We start from the raw sequence: 21612 nt of genomic DNA, 5'->3' as shown, positions 1-21612 counted from the left end.
AATGAAATAACAATTTTATACCCAATGAACGCTGCATGCTATAAGCTTCAAACGCTATTAGTTTCTACTTTCTACGAGGTAGAGTTACTGTACTTGCCCTTAATTTCGGGGAACCTCTATCATCTATCTAGAGAAAGTACGCCTGCTGGCCCCTGCCTCAACCTCATTTAATATGGCCGTTGAATATTGATTCCTCATTTTTGACGAGAAGTGCTTTAACTTTGAGCAAACCAAATTATATATCAATCATTTCTTAATCCTAATTACGATAAGCTGTTGATATAGAATATGACAAAAAAATCAGAAGTTGGTCTATTAAGCACTTTATTCAATCCAGAACAAAAATTTAGTAACATATACCATGCATTACTAGATCAACAACAACACACAAGAAATAGATAATAATTAAATTAATAAAAAAGGAGATTCAAAATATATTACAAGTTACAACTGGTAATCACTTATTAAAAAAGAAAATTATGTTTTTGTTTTTGCCTACTTATCTAAAAGAACCAAAGGGTACAAAGAAGACCATATATACTGTCATTAAGAATTTGATACAAGTCACGTTGCAACTTGGCTGCGGTGGTATTTTACAAGGCACGGTATGGACTTAGGGTTTTTTACTTGTGCAAGCTATCCCGTCATTGCCTGCCAGAATCTGGTACTTATCTCTCCTTGTAAGCTTGGTAGTTCAAAGCCTAATGCATGGGCGAGCTGACTTTGCACATGATTGGCCACACCGAATCTTGATTTTTCATCATTAACACACTTGGACAGTCCGGATACACAATCAAGCAACTGCACAGTGTAACTTGGAGATGGGTTCAAGAAAGAAAAGTGGATCAAGGCACTTGAGCCCACCTGCAGTTGTTCCATAAAACTTGTAACGTGACTGTTACAGCTACAGGAACTATGTTATCACTCATCTCTGCAAACAACGGGCTAAATCTTAAGAGATATGGTTCTCTACATGTGGTCCCTTCTGGGCAAACTACCAGTCCCCTTTTTTTAATAGCCTTTCCATCATTTTTGCATCTTGATCCCGGTTTCTTGTTAATCGACGTTTTTGATTGGTGCCAAGATCTCTGACATTCTGCTTAGACTGTGTGACTGCTGTAAGTTTTTCTTTAATGTAAAAGAAAGATATAAAGGGTCTAGTAATGTTCTATGTTACAAACATAAAGGAGATGCTTTGAGTTGGGTTGGGCGATGAGTGGGAACTATTTGGTTGATCTACGGAAAGGAATAACCCTGAAAAGATTAATATGGGGATGGAAATATTGAAGGGAAGAGTTAAGGCAACAACAGCCCTGAAGATAGCAAGAATGAAACCAAATGGAATCCACATGAACAGGCACCGTAGCCAACACGGTTGGACTAAAAGCCAGTCTACCATCATGGAAATGAGCGGTTTTGGGTATTTATCTCTTTGGTAGCTGTTGCCAGCTCCTCTTGTCAGTTCTTCTCACCGTATAATCTCCTGTTACAATACGAAACAAAAGCATAGAAAGTGGATTCTTAAAAGTGCAGTTTTACTCAGTATTTTAGTTGATATCAAAACGGAATCTTGATTATTTTTTTGTAAAAGTAAATTTTCAATCTATATAAGATAAGGCAATGTTGACTTAAACTAAATGTCAGACGAAAGTACGAAAACATCTTCTACTGTTTTTTAGTACTCTTTGTACTTTTCATTTTGATGAAGAACATGAAGTGGATTAATTTCCAAAAAGATATATAGATAAAAAACTCACCTTACACTGAAGGAACAACTTATGTCCATCAAGGGACTTGTTGAAGCGAGTAATGCCGATAACACACTATTGTTCTCCTGTAAAACAAGCTTTTCTTTCTTTCTCTCTTCCATGAGTCCAACAAAGTACCCACAGAAAACCTTTAGCCTCGTCCAACTACAACATCTATCTCCAAATAATCTCTCAAGAAACTATCAATCATTACTTTAGGTATATTACTTACGCGCGACCTTTTTGCTCCTCTTTTCACCACCTCATAGATTTCCAACCCAACATTCTCCAAGAAAAACTTTGGCAGAACAGCTGTTCCACCTCTGAAGTTGTCTTGTTTAATCGCAAAGAAGCAGATCATGACCATTATTTTCAAGCCCATCTCTTCACCAGCTAAACAATAAATGATATGAAACGAGTAGAATAAAGCCCTGAAAAGACCTCCAGCTTCAAAAGCCAAGCATAAATAGGGAACAATATGAGGATTTCAATAAAGCTCCTTCAACATCGAAGATCAAATTTGGTTTGAAAGGTCTGATCTGTGAGCAGAGAATTGTACCTTTGAAATTTGCTATGTTGTTGCTGACAGCTCTGTGGAGCTTTTTGAGTTCCTAAAATGTTTGAAGAGAATTCGATAGAAAAAAGAAGAGGGTTTCGAAAAAAAAACTTCAAAGACATATTTGCGCCTTCGCCTTGTTCTCAGTACGAGTTTTAGCAGACAGAACTTTTGCGCTTTTATACATGATCGATTCAAGAATGCCCTCACATTTCATAATTATTACAAGCATGCCTAGTCTCTAACTCTTTTATCCCTTATTCAGTGCCAGGTTGGTACGAACTCCATGTGATTTCAACTTTTTTGGACGCTCACACGGTTCCAAATGATTAAGAACACGTTTACTAATTCACCTTTTTCAACATGAAATGAATGCTAAAGTTTGACTTTGTCAAATGACGTGAACCAATTAGTGTTAATGACATTGAAGGTGTTGTAGTTCTCCCACGATTACATCCAACTTGTGGACATGCATATGGGCAACATTTTGGCTCACCGGCGATGCCTCTACCTGTTTATACAAGGATTATTCAGCATTACCCACCCCATTAATGGAACCGATTACTACTTGACATATAATCTAGTTCATAATCTCTGCCCAACGCCCCTTATCTACTAAGAAAAAGGTATTTTCTAAAACTTGTGTAATATTAACGGCTTTAATATATAATAAAATCTATAATATGCATCAAATAATTTTATTAAGCTAAAACATGTGACCGTAATTCGGCTGATTAGTGGTGCCAATACTCTCTTGTCATTTTTTTCTCAACTTTGTATGTCTAAGTAATGTAGAAATTAATGAAAGGTATTACTACTTGTGCACTTGTGGTGTTGAGGAATGAATTATTACGCAAAAAAAAAAATAACAAGTTAAGAAGATATTATTTAATTAATTGTAGTTATGAGATTTAAATGATATATATTTCAATATGCCTGTCCTGTCGCGGTCGCCATTATGGTTCAAAGCTAATCTCGCAACGGTTGGCATAGTCCCACTGGTCCTACACTGACCACTGCTGTGCACTGCGCCGTAAAGGCTCAAGGATTTGACTGTGTCTCTGATCGATGGACTAACTAGGTGGACAGCTGTGGACATTTGAAGTGATCAAACTTAAACATTCAATATTGATTTTCCAAATCAGTGCTAACAAATATGAACTTTTGAATATAATTGATTTCATTTATATTTTTTGCATACATCTGATAATTAATCAAAAACACATATATCAATTATCAAGAAACTTTGTGTAATTGAAAATCACAAGTTTCTTCATAATTAAGTAGCATAAGGGTATGTCTGTTACCAATTAAGCCAGGATCAGTTATGTCTACATAAATTTGCAGATTCTGCATATATTATATAATTTATAATCTCAACTAGACGTGACGTTAAATAGACAAGGGCTTAATTAGAAGAGACTAATCTCGGGATCCAGGGTGTAGTGCGTACCCATTAACAGCGCCAACTTCGTATTAGAACGTAATTCCCTCTAAACTTGGGTCCACAGCTTTTGATTCCATCAATGACAGGGAAGGCCATTAATGGCTCTTCAATCCGTTTGATAATAAGAAATAAGTGATCATGCCAGTTGGTTTCGATATGTTTTAGTGTTTACATTAGCCGTTCGATGAAAGAGCCAAGGGTTGACGCAGAGGATGAGCTTCCTAATAAATAAGCAATTCCCATTCAAGTTGTTTTCTTTTACATCAGCTTAAAAAGACTAAACCATGGATGCAAATGCCTAATCACAGTTAAGAGTTATTTTCAACAAAAAAAAGATGTTTAATATTATAGATAGGTTGATAACTATATATCGGCAAAAGACTGCAAATGTGGCTTGAGCCGACATGGGAGGCCCTAGAGATGAAAGCTACACTGAGGGAGAAAGGATACTCCTGGATTCATGATATAGGAGGATAACTGTTGACTTGGACTTGGACTTGTGTATTAAATGTTTGAAATTTTCAGTATTTGACCATTCCCTTGCGATATAAGCGCGTTTATTCTGTAGAGTTGCACGCAAATGTGTACATAATAATACTATACTACATCTACATGGTCGGACACGGTGAATATGGTAATTCAATAATACTGCCATTGAATCGCCCTATTTATAACGTCCCCATCAAACTTTCATTTTCCCCTCCTAATTTGGTTTTCAAAAGGTGCCTAGCCCTAAAAAGTCCACTGTTTTTGGTTCAATATATGTATCCATAACATCAACACGCTTAATACTAGATCCATATTAAAAAAATACCCTCAAAGTCTTCAGCCGACCACACGCTTTTGGATTAATCTCCCGGACGGAAGCGCTCACGTTGGTTGTGTGTGGTATAACAGAAATAGCAAGAAGAATTTAGAAAGGGATTTGGTGATTGGGCCCCAAATGCCATGCTGCCTTTATTATAAAAGATTTGCTCCAATGGAGGGTAGAGATCGAGTCTTTCTATTGCCAAAAGATCGATATATTGTCCATCCATTCATAATCTTGGAGATGGACTGTTTAGGGATATTACTAAAATGAAAATATTGATAATATGGACCATTCAAAAGGGACTTATCATTGTTGTTATCCAAACACAAATTAATGTTCAATGCTCCCAAGGTCATGCATGCATGCATGTTGATGATTAACGTCAAACCAAAATGCGTGAAAAGAAGAGTTCGTGACGGAAATTTTCAGAAAGTACACAGAATCTAGATTTTGTATTTGAAGCTTACTTTCACGTAGTTTAATTTGATCCCATTAACAATAATGAACCAAGAGATGCTGTAGTATGTACTTGCAGGATGGGATTGTGGATCTTACCATTTCAAGCATTAATTAAAGTGACTGGAAGATTGTGATGGACTGATTGCTGCTTGTAATGTTTGTAAAGCGTTGGTAGTGATAAAACAATTATCACTTATCACAATACTCATATTGCTACACTTCTAGATATCCTAAACAATGATCACTTATCACAATACTCATTGTGCTACACATATCTAGAATATCCTATAATTAATAGACTGATATGGTCAGTGTTCTTAATTATATGATTTATTTCTTTCATAATTATAGGATATTTTCTATAATTAATTCTTTTATTTCTTCATTGTAAATGTTCTTGTATCTAGCCTATATATTGTAGAATTACAATGAATGAAATCATCAAAAAATTGTTCCACAATTGTGTTTATTGACATGTATCAGAGCCTCCTTCATCTCTTCTTCTTTACCCTAGGAATTGAAGCTTGGTCTTGTGTTCACAATTGTTGTTTCTATTCATATCAGCCTGTTGCAAATTTTTTATACTTTCTATGGTGATTTAGAAGAAAGTAGTAATGATTCTTTAAGAAGAATGAATCTACTGCTATATCAGCTGAATTCCATATGTAGGAAACTTATTCTGTAATCACTTCGAAATGACTTGAGGTACCAATTATGTTGAGTGGTCTTTAATCGCTCAAAATAAGATCCGTGGAGGAAATGTTGGGTTTTTATTTCGGGTACTAAGGTTGCACCAAAAGATGTTCGTTCGGAGGAATATGAAGCATGGAAGATGAAAACTACTTGGTCAAATCTCGGCTCCTTGATGCAATGACAAAGGACATCAGATCTCTCTTCCTTCGTTGGCTACGACGAAGGAAATATGGGAGGCTGCCAAACGGACATATTTGGTTGACCAGGATGCATCAAAAGTCTATCAACTACACTGCCAGGAAATTTTTGTCCGCCTGAATGAAGGTTCTATTATTTCTTATTTTGGCAAACTACGGAAATATGGCAGGAACTTGATGATATAGATGATTTGTACCATGGAGTGTGCCAATGATATTGTGAAAATACTACTCCCAACATGTGTATATGTTTTTCTGGTGTTGACCCTCAGTTAGATGGGTTTTGAGGTCGCGTACTTGCTACTAACCACTTCTAGATTTACAAGTTGTTTATGCTATGGTTTGTGCAGAAGCTAATCACCAAGATGCTGTGCTTGGAGGCAAAATTGGAGAAGGGGTTGTAATGGCCTTTAGGAAAATGTCTACCTCAAAGAAGGATCAGAAGTGTACTCACTGTAATGGTACTGGTCATATAGTGGATACATGTTTTCGAATCCATGGATATTCAGATTGGCATCCAAAGGGCAAGAAATCCTTTTATTGTGGAGTAAAAGATTCTTGGGTGAATCGAGAATTATTTTTTGCGCATTTTCTTTTCTGTGTAATCACATTGAGTTTAGGTAACTGCATGCTCGATCTCATCGAAATTTGATGATAAATTGACCACAAAAAGAATTTCGTATTTTAGAAATAAGCTCCATCCATATGATATGAAGCAGAAAAGGGTCAGCTTCAAGCTCAACTAATTTTTAAATCAAAGATACAAGACAACCAACTACCAATGGATTTACTTTAATCAAGATCAATTTCAATATTATCTGTCACTATAACTCATCATTACCATTCTGAATTTCAATATATTATCACCGACTACATAATTTTTGAGGCGATAACGGCGCCAATGGTGGTAGAGAGTGGTTGTGGCAGCCATGGAGGTGAAGAATATTTTTAGAGGAAAAATTTTAGAGTTGTGGTTGTGGTAGCCATGGAGAGTTTTTAATTTTGGGAAATCATAATTGAGAGCAAAAAGTTGCATAGGCTCGATACCTCGTTTTACTCAGTTTTTTTAACCGGTAATGGATCTCTATTGTGGTGAATCAAGGACTATTTTTGGGCGTTTTTGTTTTCTGTCTAATCAATACTAATGTTAGGTAAACAGCATACTCGATTTTTTCCCAAATCTGACAATAAAACGAGCAAAAAGCCGCATAAGCCTGATATCCCGTTTTACTTAGTTTTTTAGCCAATAATGGATCTCGATTGTGGCGAATCGAGGACTATTTTTGAAGCTTTTCTTTTTCGTCTAATCAATAATGAGTTAGGTAAACAATATGCTTGATCTAATTAAAATCTGATGATAAATGACCACAAAATCACATAGGCTCGTACCCCCCGTTTTACTCAGTTTTTTAGCTGGTAATGGATCTTGATTTGGGTGAATCGAGGACTATTTTTTTAGCGTTTTATTTTTCGACTAATCAATCCAAATGTTAGGTAACAACATGCTCAATCTCATCAAAAATCTGATGATAAATGACCACAAAGTCACATAGGAGGAAAGAACAACATAAAAAATAAAGCCTCGTATGGATGTTTAGAATTTAATTAAATAATACAAACAACATACCTTTTCTACCAAGAATCTTAATACTCCACAATAAAGGATTTCACATTTTAGAAATGAGCTCCATCCATATGATATAAAGCAAAAAAGGGTCATTTTCAAGCTCAACTAAAATTTCCGATAAAAAAATCAAGAATACCAACTGTTAATGGATTTACTTTAATCAGTAATTTAAATTATATGTCACTAGAACTCATCATTACCAGTTCTGAATTTCAATATACATCCACATACATAGAATTTTAGAGGCGATAATGGCGCTGATGGTGGTAGAGGTGGTGGTTGTGGCAGTCACGGAGGTGAGAATATTTTCAGAGAAAAAATTTTAGAGGCGTGGTTGTGGCAGCCATGGAGGGTTTTAATTTTGGGAAATCAAAATTGATTTAGTTTTTGAAAATTTTGAATTTAGAGTTCTTGAATTTTTTTTTTTAATTTCGAGGGAAAGTGACGTGGCATATAAGTGATGTGTTTGTTGAAGTGGAACATGCCATGTCCACTTTGTAAGGGATTCTTTGTAAGGTCTTGTAAGCCTAATTATCCAATAATATAGGGTACGGGTCCATTTAGTATGAGATTTAAGTCGCTTGCGACCCACTTGGGCTTGCTTGCAAAAAACTCGAATTCGGCTTACAGCAACTCAAGCAGAATTCAAGCTCGAGCAACTCATGAAACAAGCTGAGCCAAGTTCGATCCGGTGTGGCTCGGCTCGTGAGCTTCAACAAGCTAAAAGGGGTTTTTTGTGATTTTTCAGAGTTCTGGGGGTCATAGTTGTTTTCAAGTTTAAAAATAGACAATTGCACCCCTTAACTCATATAACCTAAAACTCCATTTGGGGATTTTTCTTAAATCCCTAAATTTCGAAATCAACAGACACACTTTGAATCTAGATTCACGCCATCACTGTGTCTCATTCACAATCAAAGTTAAAAATCATAAATCAGAAACTGAAGAACACATCCTGCAAATCCCTACTTAAAAAAAAACCCATTTCACAAACTAGATCTTCACAAATCAATCGCAAAGGAGCGCTGATGATGTCTCTGCTGCCAAACGCCGTCCACCTTCGTCTTTGGTCGTCTCCTTCACCGCTTCACCTTTTTTTCTATGTTCTGTCTCCTGTCGTCTGTGGTAATTATCAAACTTATTACAAATTTTATTATAAAATTTATGACACAATGTTGCTTTCAACTCCGAAACACACACACACCCACACACACACACAACACACCCACACACACACACATAAATATTACCAAATTCAATTAAAATATCATAATGTGATGTTTAATGCCATTAAAGAGGAGTTAACATTCATTGAATGGGGTTGTAGAATTGCAATGTATTGTGTCTATAAAACTGAGATGATGGTGAGAGTGGCGTGAGATGGTGGGTTGACCATATATAATTGTTGTTTACTGAATAGACAAAGAAGGTTTTTGGTGAAGTGATTCCAAAGTTTTTCAACTTCTTCTTTTTCTTCAGTGTGTTCCAACCTCTGGTTTGAATTCCACAACTGTCTGCCTATCTGATTGTTTACACTTTAACCCATCCATCATTTTTCTTCTAAAACTTCAGCTTTCACATTTCTAGTTTTTCTTCAATTACAAATCCATACTCTACATTTTAAGTCTGGCTATTTTACACTTTATTATTGTCTTCTTGTATTAGCTAGCAATATTGGCTTTTGTCATTATCTGATTGATAGAGTTGTGTGGATTTCATTAAATTGGTTATCTAGAATAACATTAACATGGAACTTAACCTGCATTTTTATGAAATTTATCACTATTGCGGTTAAAAGGTAAATCTTTTGACTACTATGGAACTTTAAAGATGAGAAGTATCTATTTTCTTTCCAATCTTTTTCGTTTTTTCCACAAAAATGTCAACTTTAAAAAATGTCACCCATGAGCCTATGTTTTGTTTTTTCTTTCCCTTATTTTGTTGCGCCTGTTCAATCTCTCTCTTTTTTTTTTTTTTTTTTTTTTTTTTTTTTTTTTTTTTGTGCAGATGGGTAAACTTTACGTAGTTTATGTTAGGCGTGAGGCTGACATATAAAAAGTTGGGATGAATGCAAATCTCAAGTTCAAGGAGTTTCAAATGTTGTGCATTGTTCTATCTATTTAAATTATGATGTTGTCGTTACTTTTGAAGCATTTATAGAAGAAAGAAATGGTTGGAAGGAGTAAGACTCATCTCTTCATTCTCTTCCTTACCACAATATGCTTATGACTAATATGTTAAGATTGACATTTTTTTTATCTTTTGTGTGAAAACGCATCCTCTCCTTTGTGAATCTTGTGGAAAAGTAGAGCCTTATGGTTTAAAATAAAGGAAGACCATTGGAAAAACACTATTATTTTTGTACAGTAAGCATTACTATCATTTGTACGAGGAAATGAGAATCAAATGATACGGATGTTAATATATATTAACAATATTTTTGTTTTTTTTCCTGCATGATTGAATTTGATTCACTTTTACTTTCAATTATTAGGGTTGTGGTGATATGACGTATGTCAAGGATATGAGAGAAAAAAGTGTAGCGGGTGGGCTGGCATGGGTAGCTTTAGCTCCATCACTATTTTCTAGCTTTAGCAGAGAGATGCGAAGCTTTGGAGGTACGGTCCAAACAGTTCACAGCAAAGGGATACTGTGATGAGAGAGCTAAGATGCTTGAAGATGCATTGAATGATATTAACAAGCTAAAATTGGGGGAATAAAACAGAAATTAGCTTCAACCACCTAAGCAATAAAATATGTATTTGGGCAAGAACAAACCAAACAGAATGTTGTAAGTCTGAGGTGTTGGGAGTCATTATTGTGCTTTTCTTTTATGAGTTTCTATTTTTAATGTCTCTTATTATTGGAAAGAAGGAATTTATACACGAATTCCTTGGCATCTAACTTCTTTTTCCCCTATTTTGTGATATTGGAAAAATATCAATTTCGCCGATGTAGCCAAGCCGACCTTTCTCGCGTATCCCTCTCTACTGTCATTTGCACCCCGAGTTGCACGGTTGAGTTCCTTGTCAAAGTATGTTTTTTCGACTGCCACATTTACTTCCAAGTGGTAAGTGCAGGGCAACCGGCAACGACTCCATTGATGTATGTTATAGTACTAAATTAATCGTTTTCTAAAGGAATATGCACCATTGCTTCAATGTAATTTAGTCTTCTAAGATTTGTATATTTTGTTTTGTTTTCAGTTTTTGACAATCTGAGCTCCTTGGCTATGGTTAGTCTCTCTTCTCTCTATTTAATATCAACCCAATTAATGGTGTAAAGGAAATTGCAGATTGGAGTAACTATGGAATAGTTATGCTAAAAATGGTTGGAAATTCTGCCTTCTGTTTTGGGTATAGTACTTTTACTAACCACTTTTTTTAGTTATTGTTTAAAGGTGTTTTTGTAGATGTTGTAGTTTGTGCAGTGTGTGTTCCTTGATGCCCACGGAGTGTTTGGCGATTGTGTGCCTGTTGCTATGGCTTCTGCAGTTTGGCCTATGTGACATTTGTGGTCATGTTGGAATTATCAGGAACTGCTATTATTTTGCTCCAAATGTTGTTGTGCATAACCAATATGACCACAAATGTCACACAATTTGTCTTGCAAAATGAAAAAAGCTCATCTAAATGATTGGTGTAGATAGTTATCTCCAGTGAGGAAACAAAAAGGAACCGATGGTTATCAATTAAGATTGGAGTAATAATGGAATATTTATGCTATAAATGGTTGGAAATTCTGCCTTTTGTTTGTGGTGTAATAGTACTTTTACTAACATACTTTTTTTTAGGTTACTGTTTAAAGGTGTTTTTGTAAATGTTGTAGTCTGTGCGTGTGTTTTCCTTGATGTCAATGAGTGTCGCCTGTTGCTGTTGCTTCGGCAGTTTGGCTGTGTGACATTTGTGGTCATGTTGGTTATCAGGAACTGCTATTAACTTGCTCTAATGTTGTTGTGCATACCCAACATGACCACAATGTCATGGTGGTACTCTTGGCTCCTCGATTTTCGATATGTGGCTATGGGGTATGTACAAAGTGAAAGATTTGTTGATGCATTGAAGCTGTTTGTCTTGATGGTGAAATCGGATACAATGCCTAATAAGTTTACGTATTCAAGTGTGTTGGATGCTTGTGCAGGTTGTTGTTCTCTTCTTGTGGGACAGCAAGTTCATTCAAGCATTATGAAGTTTGGTATCCCGGAGGACGTGATTTTGTCTACATCGCTTGTTGATATGTAAGCAAAATGTGGGGACATAGATGCAGCATTCTATGTTTTCGAGTCGATGCAGAGGAAGAATTTGCCATCATGGAATTCAATGATAGGAGGTTATGGCAGGCATGGGCTTGGAAAAAGAGCATTGGAGGAGTTTGAGAGAATGAAAAAAATGGGTGTTAAGCCAGATGAAGTTACATTTGTTAATTTGTTATCTGCATGTGGACATGGAGGTTTAGTTGAAGAAGGTGAAAAACACTTTGATTCCATGGAGACAAAGCATGGAATCCAAGCTGAGGCAGAGCATTATGCTTGTATGGTGGACCTCTATGGCAGAGCTGGTCAACTGGACAAAGCAGAGAAATTGATAAAAGAAATGCCATTTGAGGGTGACGTGGTAATTTGGGGTGCATTACTTGGAGGTTGTGGCCTTCATTCAAATATAAAGCTGGGGGAGTTGGCTGCAGAGGGAATTTCCCGACTTGAAAAAGACCACCCTGCAGTGTATTCAATGCTGACCAGGATTCATGGTGAAAACGGGGCATGGAATATTGTTGTTAAGTTGAGAAAAATGCTGAATGAGAAGCGCGTTCGCAAGCAGAAGGCAGGTAGTTGGGTCGAATCTCCTTTTCTTGAAATGTAGAACACCAATGCGCACTGCTCCATTCCAAGGAGAATGCGACATCGCATCTACTATTTGCGAAGTCATACTTTTTACTTGCATTCTATTGGTGCTTGTAATAAAATTACCAAAGTAATGAAGTCTTACTTTCTCATGCATGTCCCGAATATTCTTTTTTTATAAATATAGAGGCGAATAAATCACTGAACCACAGAACATAATGAGCTGAGTCATAACCAAATGATGAAAAACAATTGAACTCCAATCATATCCCAAAAAACAAACTGAAGGGCTGATTCTACAAATGAAAAGGTCAGTAGGATCTCCCAATTGTAGGAAATGGTACATAGAATTTAACAAGTTCTTCTACAGGTCATATAATTAATATATTATATAGCTCTCAAAACACGACTCCCATCTCATCTTGGAATACAATAATATTCATACTTTCATTTTCGGTTCTCCCTCTCCTTCTCCCGCTTCCTGTAAAGCTTCTCAAGAACACGTTTGGCCTCACATTGGGGAAAGTTTGTAAGATCGTAGTAGTGTGGTGCTATATCAATTAGCCTGCAGTCAAAACAGATTTTGCTTATTGAGCGACATCATCATAAACTATCACCAAACTCGATTTATTTATTAAAATAGTTTATAAGTTTCAAATGGAATGAGTCATAAGATTTGGCAAAAATCAATGACCAGGACAAGGGAAGGACCAATAACACGGTTAACAACACAAAACTCACCATTCACCACGAACATCCGTAACTGTACGGATAAAATTCCGACTGGTAAGAACATATTCATTATAGATGACCCACTCTGGCTTGTGATCCAGGCAATTTGATGGATGCAAATGTACCACCTGAAAAGTGCGAAATGGAAAACAACTTTTTAATACATTATTACCATATCCTAAAATAAAAATAAACATGGAATCAGTGTGAAAAGCAAAGATTAATAAAGAAAACAAATAAAAAGGACCAAACTCTAAATGTGCAACATTTATTAAATAATTTACTGAAAAAAAAAAACACATACATGGTTATCTTTAACTGTCAAATAGTGTCCAGTGCGTTCCAGGTGAGCTACTTGCATGAAATATCCAGATAGCATAGCCTTTCTGATGTTGACATAGTAGTCCCGGCTATTAAAATCAGTGCTGCATAACTTGAGGTTGAACCGTGACATGATGCGAACCAGCTGTTGTCTAACATTATCAGCAGCCTTCAATGCCCTGTGATTGACAAAATTTTCATAGCACCAAGATGGATCCTCGTCTGCAACCCATTTACAAATAAAAAAGCAAAATTAGCATCTAATATACGGATAATAAACTCATTAAGAAAAAGAGAACAAATAAAAAAAGTACTTACTGTTTTGCTTGTAAGCATGGTATACGTTTAAGAGCGTCAGGTGATCCCCGTCGATGTGCCCAAACCTAGCTTTTGCTTCATCTGCAGCCTTCTGAGCCTCCCTAGGCCGGACAAAGCAATTGGGTACTAAAGAAAGAATATTTGGTTATCACAGAAGAGGCCCACGGTAGGTCAGCAGATGCATAGAGGCGGACGACACCATTTGCTTCATGAGAGAATACTGAGAAACTGCAACTATCTGCATCAGCACTTACTTAGAATCCTATGGTGCATGCCAACCGGGGGCATGGATCCCAGACAAGACAGTTGCTGATGACAACCTAACTAGACACTCAACATATTTAACTGCAAGCATGTATATCTAGATACACATGAAAGCAGTTAAAAATCTAACATCATGCAGAGCCAGTGTCTGCACACATGCTGGACAGATAGAGATGCTTTCAAGGATGAGGCATCCTAGCAGCACCTCCTAACCTTTTAAAGACCAGACTCAAGACAGACGCAAAATAAGAAGAATGAAAAGCAACAATACCTGAAAGCATGGCAGAAACTGAAAGAATTTCATTCGAGCAGTTGTATCTTGGACTCTCAACAAGCATCTTTGACATCTGAGGATCTAATGGAAATTCACTCATCTTTTCCCCAAGATCTGTCAAGTATCCATCATCATCAAGTGCTCCCAAGTAATTTAACACTTCTAATGCTCGCATCAGTGTCTCAGGAGCAGGGGGGTCCATAAAATCAAAATGTACCAGGTCATCTATGCCCAGTTTCTTCAAGGTAAGCACTGTATTTGCTAGGTTTGATCGCAATATTTCTGGATAGGTCTGTGGCTGAAGATCATTATTGAAACTTTTCTCAGTGTAGAGACGAAAACATTTACCCGGTTGAGTTCTTCCAGCACGCCCAGATCGCTGATGTGCACTTGCTTTTGATATTGGAGATACCAATAAGGACTCCACGCGCACTCGTGGATTATAAACCTTTTGTTTAGCAAACCCTGGATCAATCACATAAACTATTCCATCTATGGTCAAAGAAGTTTCTGCGATGTTTGTAGAGACTACAATCTTCCTTCCAGGAGGTCCCCCTTCTTTAAGTGGAGGTGGAGCAGGTTCAAATATTTTCTGCTGCATAGCTGGAGGAAGAGTGGAATACAGAGGCACTGCTTTTACAGGGCCCACTTGGTCACCCAAATTAGCAACCTCCTTAGATATTTTGCGGCATGCATCTTCAATTTCCTCCTCTCCAGTTAGAAAAACAAGTATGTCCCCTGGAGGTTCACACATGTGTATCTGCACAACTGTTCGAATAGCTGCCTCCAGATAGTCCCTCTCCGGTTCCTGAGTATAGAAAATTTCCACTGGATGAAGCCTACCAGGAACCTTCATGAGTGGTGCACTATTAAAATAACCCTGGAACTTTTCAGCCTCAAGAGTTGCACTCATGACAACTAGTTTCAGATCAGGCCTATTTTTCAACACTTCTTTCAAAAGACCAAATAGCACATCTGTGGCCAACGTCCTTTCATGAGCCTCATCAAGAATAATTACTTTGTATCGTTCCAAAAGCGGATCAGTCATTGCCTCTCTTAAAAGCATACCATCTGTTAGATACCTGCCAAGCAAAACAGCAAAAACATAAATAAAATTGCCACACCAGTAAAAGTTCCCCTAAAAAATGAAAAGTAGAAGACAATTAAGTTAAACAGCACCACAAATATAAAAGGACTTGTGTGGGTACAAAGAACTTACTTCAAAACTGTTCTTGCACTGCTGACATCTTCAAAACGGATGCTATAACCAACCTCTTCTCCAATAGCTACATCCATTTCTTCTGCAACACGCCGAGAAACAGACATTGCAGCCACTCTACGAGGCTGGGTGCACGCAACCATCATCTTCCTACGTCTATCAGGGGTTTCTATATCAACAGCTTCCAATACAAACTGAGGAATCTGTAGCGAAGAAACAATTCTAACTTAGCCACTCAAACAACTTCATTTAATATTATTTCAAATATGTTCAAATTCACATGAATAGCTTCCAACACTGCACATTTGCAATTTTGTAAAAGTATCCCAAACTCTAAATATTTTTTGCTTCCTAAAGCTCATGGATAAATATGAGGTCTACAACATTTGCCAATGCATGAAATAACTAGTTAAAGGTATATATGTAACTCAAAAGTAAAGATGTTTATCCCCTATGCTGCTTCAATAGACGGTATTTCATTAAATATAGAAGTTACCATTGATACATCAAATAAATTAATAACTTATAAGTATCAAATCATAATCCAAAACATTAAACGAACATCAAGTGAAAGTAAAAGAAAGCATTAGCTAAAACATCATTTGTCGGTATTGTTCCGTGTCGTTTTGTGGAAAAAAATTCCAGACTAACCTGAGTAGTTTTCCCACTACCAGTCTCACCGACCAATATCAGAACTTGATTGGCTTTCAAGACCTGCAAAAAATCCTCCTTCTGATGCCAGACGGGCAAAGTTGCACGCTTCTCCAGTATCTCGTAATACCTCTGCGAGTAAGGCTTCCCATTCCATCGATTAATCAAACTATTGTTATTGTTCATCGTGGCTCCAGCACCGTTTGATTTGGCTAACTTCGCTGAGACCGATGTCTCGTCTACCACATCAAACAAGCTCACCTTCCTCTTCCTCTCCGTTCCCATCCAAACCCTTATGACACCCAACTGCTTAGAACTCGAGTGAAGATATAGTTTTTTTTTTTTTTTTTTTAAAAAAAAGAAAAAAAAATCCTAGAAAGGAGATTGTGAAGGGAGGCTAGGTTAAATTATGTAGCAGGAGCGGTTTAAAGAATGACGGAGAGGAATTTTCCAGATTTACTGATTTGTCCCCGTTTTTTATATTTATTATTCTGGGGACCTCTCTTGAGTCTCAAGTCTCAACCGACAGCCTCACAATGTCATGGGTTAATGGACATACTTGACAAGCCCAATTAAAATTTCCTTATATGGGCCTATAAGGAAATTTTAATTGGGCCATTTTATGCTTAGTGAGTCCAATTGTACATATATTATGAGATCACGGTTTTCACCTTTAAATTTTGGCAAGATCCCAGTATTGTTAACAAATGCTTAACTTAACACCATATTTTTAATAAATCAAGAGACGTTTTTCCAATCTGATTGGTTCACAGATTGTGACCATTAATTGAACTGATAAATTGAGTAAAATAGTTAGCTTAGGTATTAACCAATTTTTGTTTGTAAAGGTAATTACAGCTCTATCAAAAGAATTATAAGACATGTGAAAGGTTATGTTCCAGAGACAAGTCAACACAAGCGTTTTAAATAAATAATAAATATGTATGCATATAAAGACAAGTTTATGAGTGGGCCAAGTAGAATTAGCTAGCAGCAGGCCACCATGATCCTGTGTTGTGTACACTATTTATGGTGATTGACATTCGGAATGGTGGTATTCAGGTTTTCGAAAAAGGGAGAATCTTTTAGGCAATTATGAAGTACTGCAAGTGAGGAGTGGGCAGCAGAGCTGGCATGTTTGATTCAGACAACACTGGGATATACAATTATATTGGCACATGAAAAATTGCCATAAACCAGCTAATCTGTTGGTTGGGAGGTCCCAATAAATAGTATATACAAATTTTGTTGTTCATATGGGTAAGCTTAATTTGAATGGTATTCGAACAAATTCATGATCATTCAATCATATATTATATTATTTTATGTTAGGTACAATAAATTCATTTCAGACAGTTCACATGGCAAAACCTGTGAATACATGAAGCTAGTATCTACAAATTCACTTACCATTTTTCTGACTCTCTATTGAGTTTGTTCAAGGTCAAACTTGCACCCAAAGGGTAGCTAATAAAAGTCAATACAAGAATTGCTTCAATCCATACCTAGATTAGAAATATAACATGAATCATGATGCAGTTTAGCTAATATTTCGAAAATCAGAAATGCATCTGATTAAAATGTTTAAACAATCACGAGTCTGCTATGTCTAGTTAATAAGTTTGCTGTTAGCAACATAAATAAAAAATAAAGACATGTTATATTAGACAGACTCACATCAATTATTGAAATTGAGCCATAGAAACACAAGTAATGAAATTATTATTTTGACCTTTTGTTGTATTTAAATTTTCTATCTTTTGTTTTATAGATTTATTATTTTATAATTTAGTATTAATAAAACGAGTATTTGTAAATGTTGACATTTGTTTAATGATGAGAGTTGACGTTGACCGGTCATTAAATTTAATACTCCCTTGTTTCAATATAAATGATGTTTTAAGTTTCTCTCTCCAATTTGATTTTTTTCCCCTGGTTTTACAGCTCGTAAGTGAATTATTTAAATAATTTAATATATAATCATTTTCTTTTTCCTATTGGAAGAGAAGAGATGAGGGGAGGAAATAAGATAAGAGAGAGACAGAGGAGACGTGGGTCATGAAAAAAAGTGAAGAATGGAGATGTGGGTCAGAGACAAATCATCCTCATTTAATTTGAAAAAAAAAATTTATACCATCAAAACAACATTTATAAAAAAACAAAGAGAGCATTTTTTTTAGGTAGATTATCTATTATTAAAACAAAAACAATGAATTTAAAAATATAGTATTAAATTCTTTATTTAAATATATAATCATAATTTTTAATTTATGTTGATGGTATTTTTATCACTTATCACATATATAATTTTATTCTTCCAATATTCAATCTTATAAGTAAATAATGAAATCACAATTTATACCCAACGAACGACTGTATGCTATAAGCTTAAAACACTATTAGTTTCTACTTTCTACGAGGTAGAGTTACTGTACTTGGCCCTTAATTTCGGGGAAACCTCTATCATCTATCTAGAGAAAGTATGGCCTGCTGGCCCCTTGCCTCAGCCTCATTTAATATGGTCGTTGAATATTGATTCCTCGATTTTTATGACGAGAAGTGCTTTAACTTTGAGCAAAACAAAATTATATAACAATCAATTTCTTAATCTCTAATTACGATAAACTGTTGATATAGAATATGACAAAAAAAATCAAGAAGTTGGTCTATTTAAGCACTTTATTCAATCCAGAACAATAAATTTAGTATACATATACCATGCATTACTAGATCAACAACAACAACAACAAAAAGAAATAGATAATAATTAAATTAATAAAAAAAAGGAGATTCAAAATATATTACAAGTTACAACTGGTAATCACTTATTAAAAAAGAAAAATGTATGATTTTGTTTTTGCCTACTTATCTAAAAGAAACCAAAGGGTACAAAGAAGACCATATATACTGTCATTAAGAATTTGATACAAGTCACGTTACAACTTGGCTGCGGTGGTAATTTTACAAGGCACGGTATGGACTTAGGGTTTTTTACTTGTGCAAGCTATCCCGTCATTACCTGCCAGAATCTGGTACTTATCTCTCCTTGTAAGCTTGGTAGGTTCAAAGCCTAATGCATTGGCGAGCTGACTTTGCACATGATTGGCCACACCGAATCTTGATTTTTCATCATTAACACACTTGGACAGTCCGGATACACAATCAAGCAACTGCACAGTGTAACTTGGAGATGGGTTCAAGAGAAAGAAAAGTGGATCAAGGCACTTGAGCCCACCTGCAGTTGTTCCATAAAACATTGTAACGTGACTGTTACAAGCTACAGGAACTATGTTATCACTCATCTCTGCAAACAACGGGCTAAATCTTAAGAGATATGGTTCTCTACATGTGGTCCCTTCTGGGCAAACTACCAGGTCCCCTTGTTTTAATAGCCTTTCCATCATTTTTGCATCTTGATCCCGGTTTCTTGTTAATCGGACGGTTTTGATTGGTGCCAAGATCTCTGACATTCTGCTTAGACTGTAAGTGACTGCTGTAAAGTTTTTCTTTAATGTAAAAGAAAGATATAAAGGGTCTAGTAATGTTCTATGATTACAAACATAAAGGAGATGCTTTGAGTTGGGGTTGGGCGATGAGTGGGAACTATTTGGTTGATCTACGGAAAGGAATAACCCTGAAAAGATTAATATGGGGATGGAAATATCGAAGGGAAGAGTTAAGGCAACAACAGCCCTGAAGATAGCAAGAATGAAACCAAATGGAATCCACATGAACATGGCGACCGTAGCCAACACGGTTGGACTAAAAGCCAGTCTACCATCATGGAAAATGAGCGGTTTTGGGTATTTATCTGTTGGTAGCTGTTGCCAGCTCCTCTTGTCAGTTCTTCTCACCATGTAAATCTCCTGTTACAATAACGAAAACAAAAGCATCAGAAAGTGGATTCTTAAAAGTACAGTTTTACACAGTATTTTAGTTGATATCAAAAACGGAATCTTGATTATTGTTTTGTAAAAGTAAAGTTGTCAATCTATATAAGATAAGGACAATGTTGACTTAAACTAAATGTCAGACGAAAGTACGGAAACATCTTCAACTGTTTTTTAGTACTCTTTGTACTTTTCATTTTGATGAAGAACATGAAGTGGATTCATTTCCAAAAAGATATATAGATAAAAAAACTCACCTTACACTGAAGGAACAACTTATGTCCATCAAGGGACTTGTTGAAGCGAGTAATGCCGATAACATCACTATTGTTCTCCTGTAAAACAAGCTTTTCTTTCTTTCTCTCTTCCATGAGTCCAACAAAGTACCCACAGAAAACCTTTAGCTCTCGTCCAACTACAACATCTATCTCCAAATAATCTCTCAAGAAACTATCAATCATTACTTTAGGTATATTACTTACGCCGACCTTTTTGCCTCCTCTTTTCACCACCTCATAGATTTCCAACCCAACATTCTCCAAGAAGAACTTTGGCAGAACAGCTGTTCCAACTCTGAAGTTGTCTTGTTTAATCGCAAAGAAGCAGATCATGACCATTATTTTCAAGCCCATCTCTTCACCAACTAAACAAATAAATGGATATGAAACGAGTAGAATAAAAGCCCTGAAAAGACCTCCAGCTTCAAAAGCCACAAGCATAAAATAAGGGAACAATGATGAGGATTTCAATAAAGCTCCTTCAACATCGAAGATCAAAATTTGGTTTGAAAGGTCTGATCTGTGAGCAAGAGAATTGTACCTTTGAAATTTACTATAGTTGTTGCTGACAGTTCTGTGGAGACCTTTTGAGTTCCTAAAATGTTTGAAGAGAATTCGATAGAAAAAAAAGAAGAGGGTTTCGAAAAAAGAAAACTTCAAAGACATATTTGCGCCTTCGCCTTGTTCTCAGTACGAGTTTTAGCAGACAGAACTTTTGCGCTTTTATACATGATCGATTCAAGAATGCCCTCACATTTCATAATTATTACAAGCATGCCTAGTCTCTAACTCTTTTATCCCTTATTCAGTGCCAGGTTGGTACGAACTCCATGTGATTTCAACTTTTTTGGACGCTCACACGGTTCCAAATGATTAAGAACACGTTTACTAATTCAACTTTTTCAACATGAAATGAATGCTAAAGTTTGACTTTGTCAAATGACGTGAACCAATTAGTGTTAATGACATTGAAGGTGTTGTAGTTCTCCCACGATTAACATCCAACTTGTGGACATGCATATGGGCAACAATTTGGCTCAACCGGCGATGACTCTACCTGTTTATACAAAGGATTATTCAGCATTACCCAGCCCATTAATGGAACCGATTACTACTTGACATATAATCTAGTTCATAATCTCTGTCCAACGCCCCTCATCTACTAAAAAAAAAAGTGCCTTTTTTGTGTCTCTTTTGTGCATGTATCTACAAGATGAAAAAGGTAATTCTAAAACTTGTGTACATATTTACTACTTGTGCACTTGGTGGTGTTGAGGAATGAATTAT

The 21612-nt window shown here is 36.1% G+C and overlaps 3 protein-coding genes and 1 pseudogene across 6 annotated transcripts; 1 reads left to right on the top strand and 3 right to left on the bottom strand.

Annotated features, from left to right (window-relative positions):
• Positions 1-597: 597 nt before the first annotated feature.
• Positions 598-2491, bottom strand: LOC116132591 (annotated as a pseudogene).
• A 9096-nt stretch (positions 2492-11587) lies between these two features.
• On the top strand, positions 11588-12528 carry LOC116132603 (pentatricopeptide repeat-containing protein At4g02750-like). Its single transcript, XM_031418265.1, has one exon. The coding sequence runs from the start codon at positions 11825-11827 to the stop codon at positions 12395-12397; it is 573 nt and encodes a 190-aa protein (XP_031274125.1). The 5' UTR covers positions 11588-11824; the 3' UTR covers positions 12398-12528.
• An 81-nt stretch (positions 12529-12609) lies between these two features.
• LOC116132600 (probable pre-mRNA-splicing factor ATP-dependent RNA helicase DEAH2) lies at positions 12610-16483 on the bottom strand. 4 transcript variants are annotated; one of them, XM_031418259.1, is made up of 7 exons: positions 16158-16483; positions 15507-15709; positions 14285-15369; positions 13750-13875; positions 13415-13653; positions 13120-13238; positions 12610-12943 (listed from the first exon to the last, which is right to left on the bottom strand). In XM_031418259.1, the coding sequence occupies exons 1-7, from the start codon at positions 16440-16442 to the stop codon at positions 12826-12828; spliced, it is 2175 nt and encodes a 724-aa protein (XP_031274119.1). In that variant the 5' UTR covers positions 16443-16483; the 3' UTR covers positions 12610-12825. The 4 variants fall into 4 exon arrangements, 2 of the variants coding, with proteins under 2 accessions (XP_031274119.1, XP_031274121.1); XR_004128434.1 differs by lacking the exons at positions 12610-12943; positions 13120-13238 and having other exon boundaries at positions 13512-13653; positions 13750-13987; XR_004128435.1 differs by lacking the exons at positions 12610-12943; positions 13120-13238 and having other exon boundaries at positions 13512-13653; positions 13750-13969.
• Positions 16484-18947: 2464 nt separating this feature from the next.
• Positions 18948-20991, bottom strand: LOC116132588 (probable glycerol-3-phosphate acyltransferase 3). Its single transcript, XM_031418248.1, has 2 exons — positions 20305-20991; positions 18948-20023 (listed from the first exon to the last, which is right to left on the bottom strand). Exons 1-2 carry the CDS (start codon positions 20989-20991, stop codon positions 19139-19141), a joined length of 1572 nt encoding a protein of 523 aa, XP_031274108.1. The 3' UTR covers positions 18948-19138.
• Positions 20992-21612: the final 621 nt, after the last annotated feature.

This window comes from Pistacia vera, unplaced genomic scaffold (genome assembly GCF_008641045.1).
Source record: "Pistacia vera cultivar Batoury unplaced genomic scaffold, PisVer_v2 Contig256, whole genome shotgun sequence".
Classification (NCBI taxonomy): domain Eukaryota; kingdom Viridiplantae; phylum Streptophyta; class Magnoliopsida; order Sapindales; family Anacardiaceae; genus Pistacia; species Pistacia vera.
The sequence above is the reverse complement of the archived record's forward strand: the minus strand, read 5'-3'. Positions and strand labels throughout refer to the sequence as shown.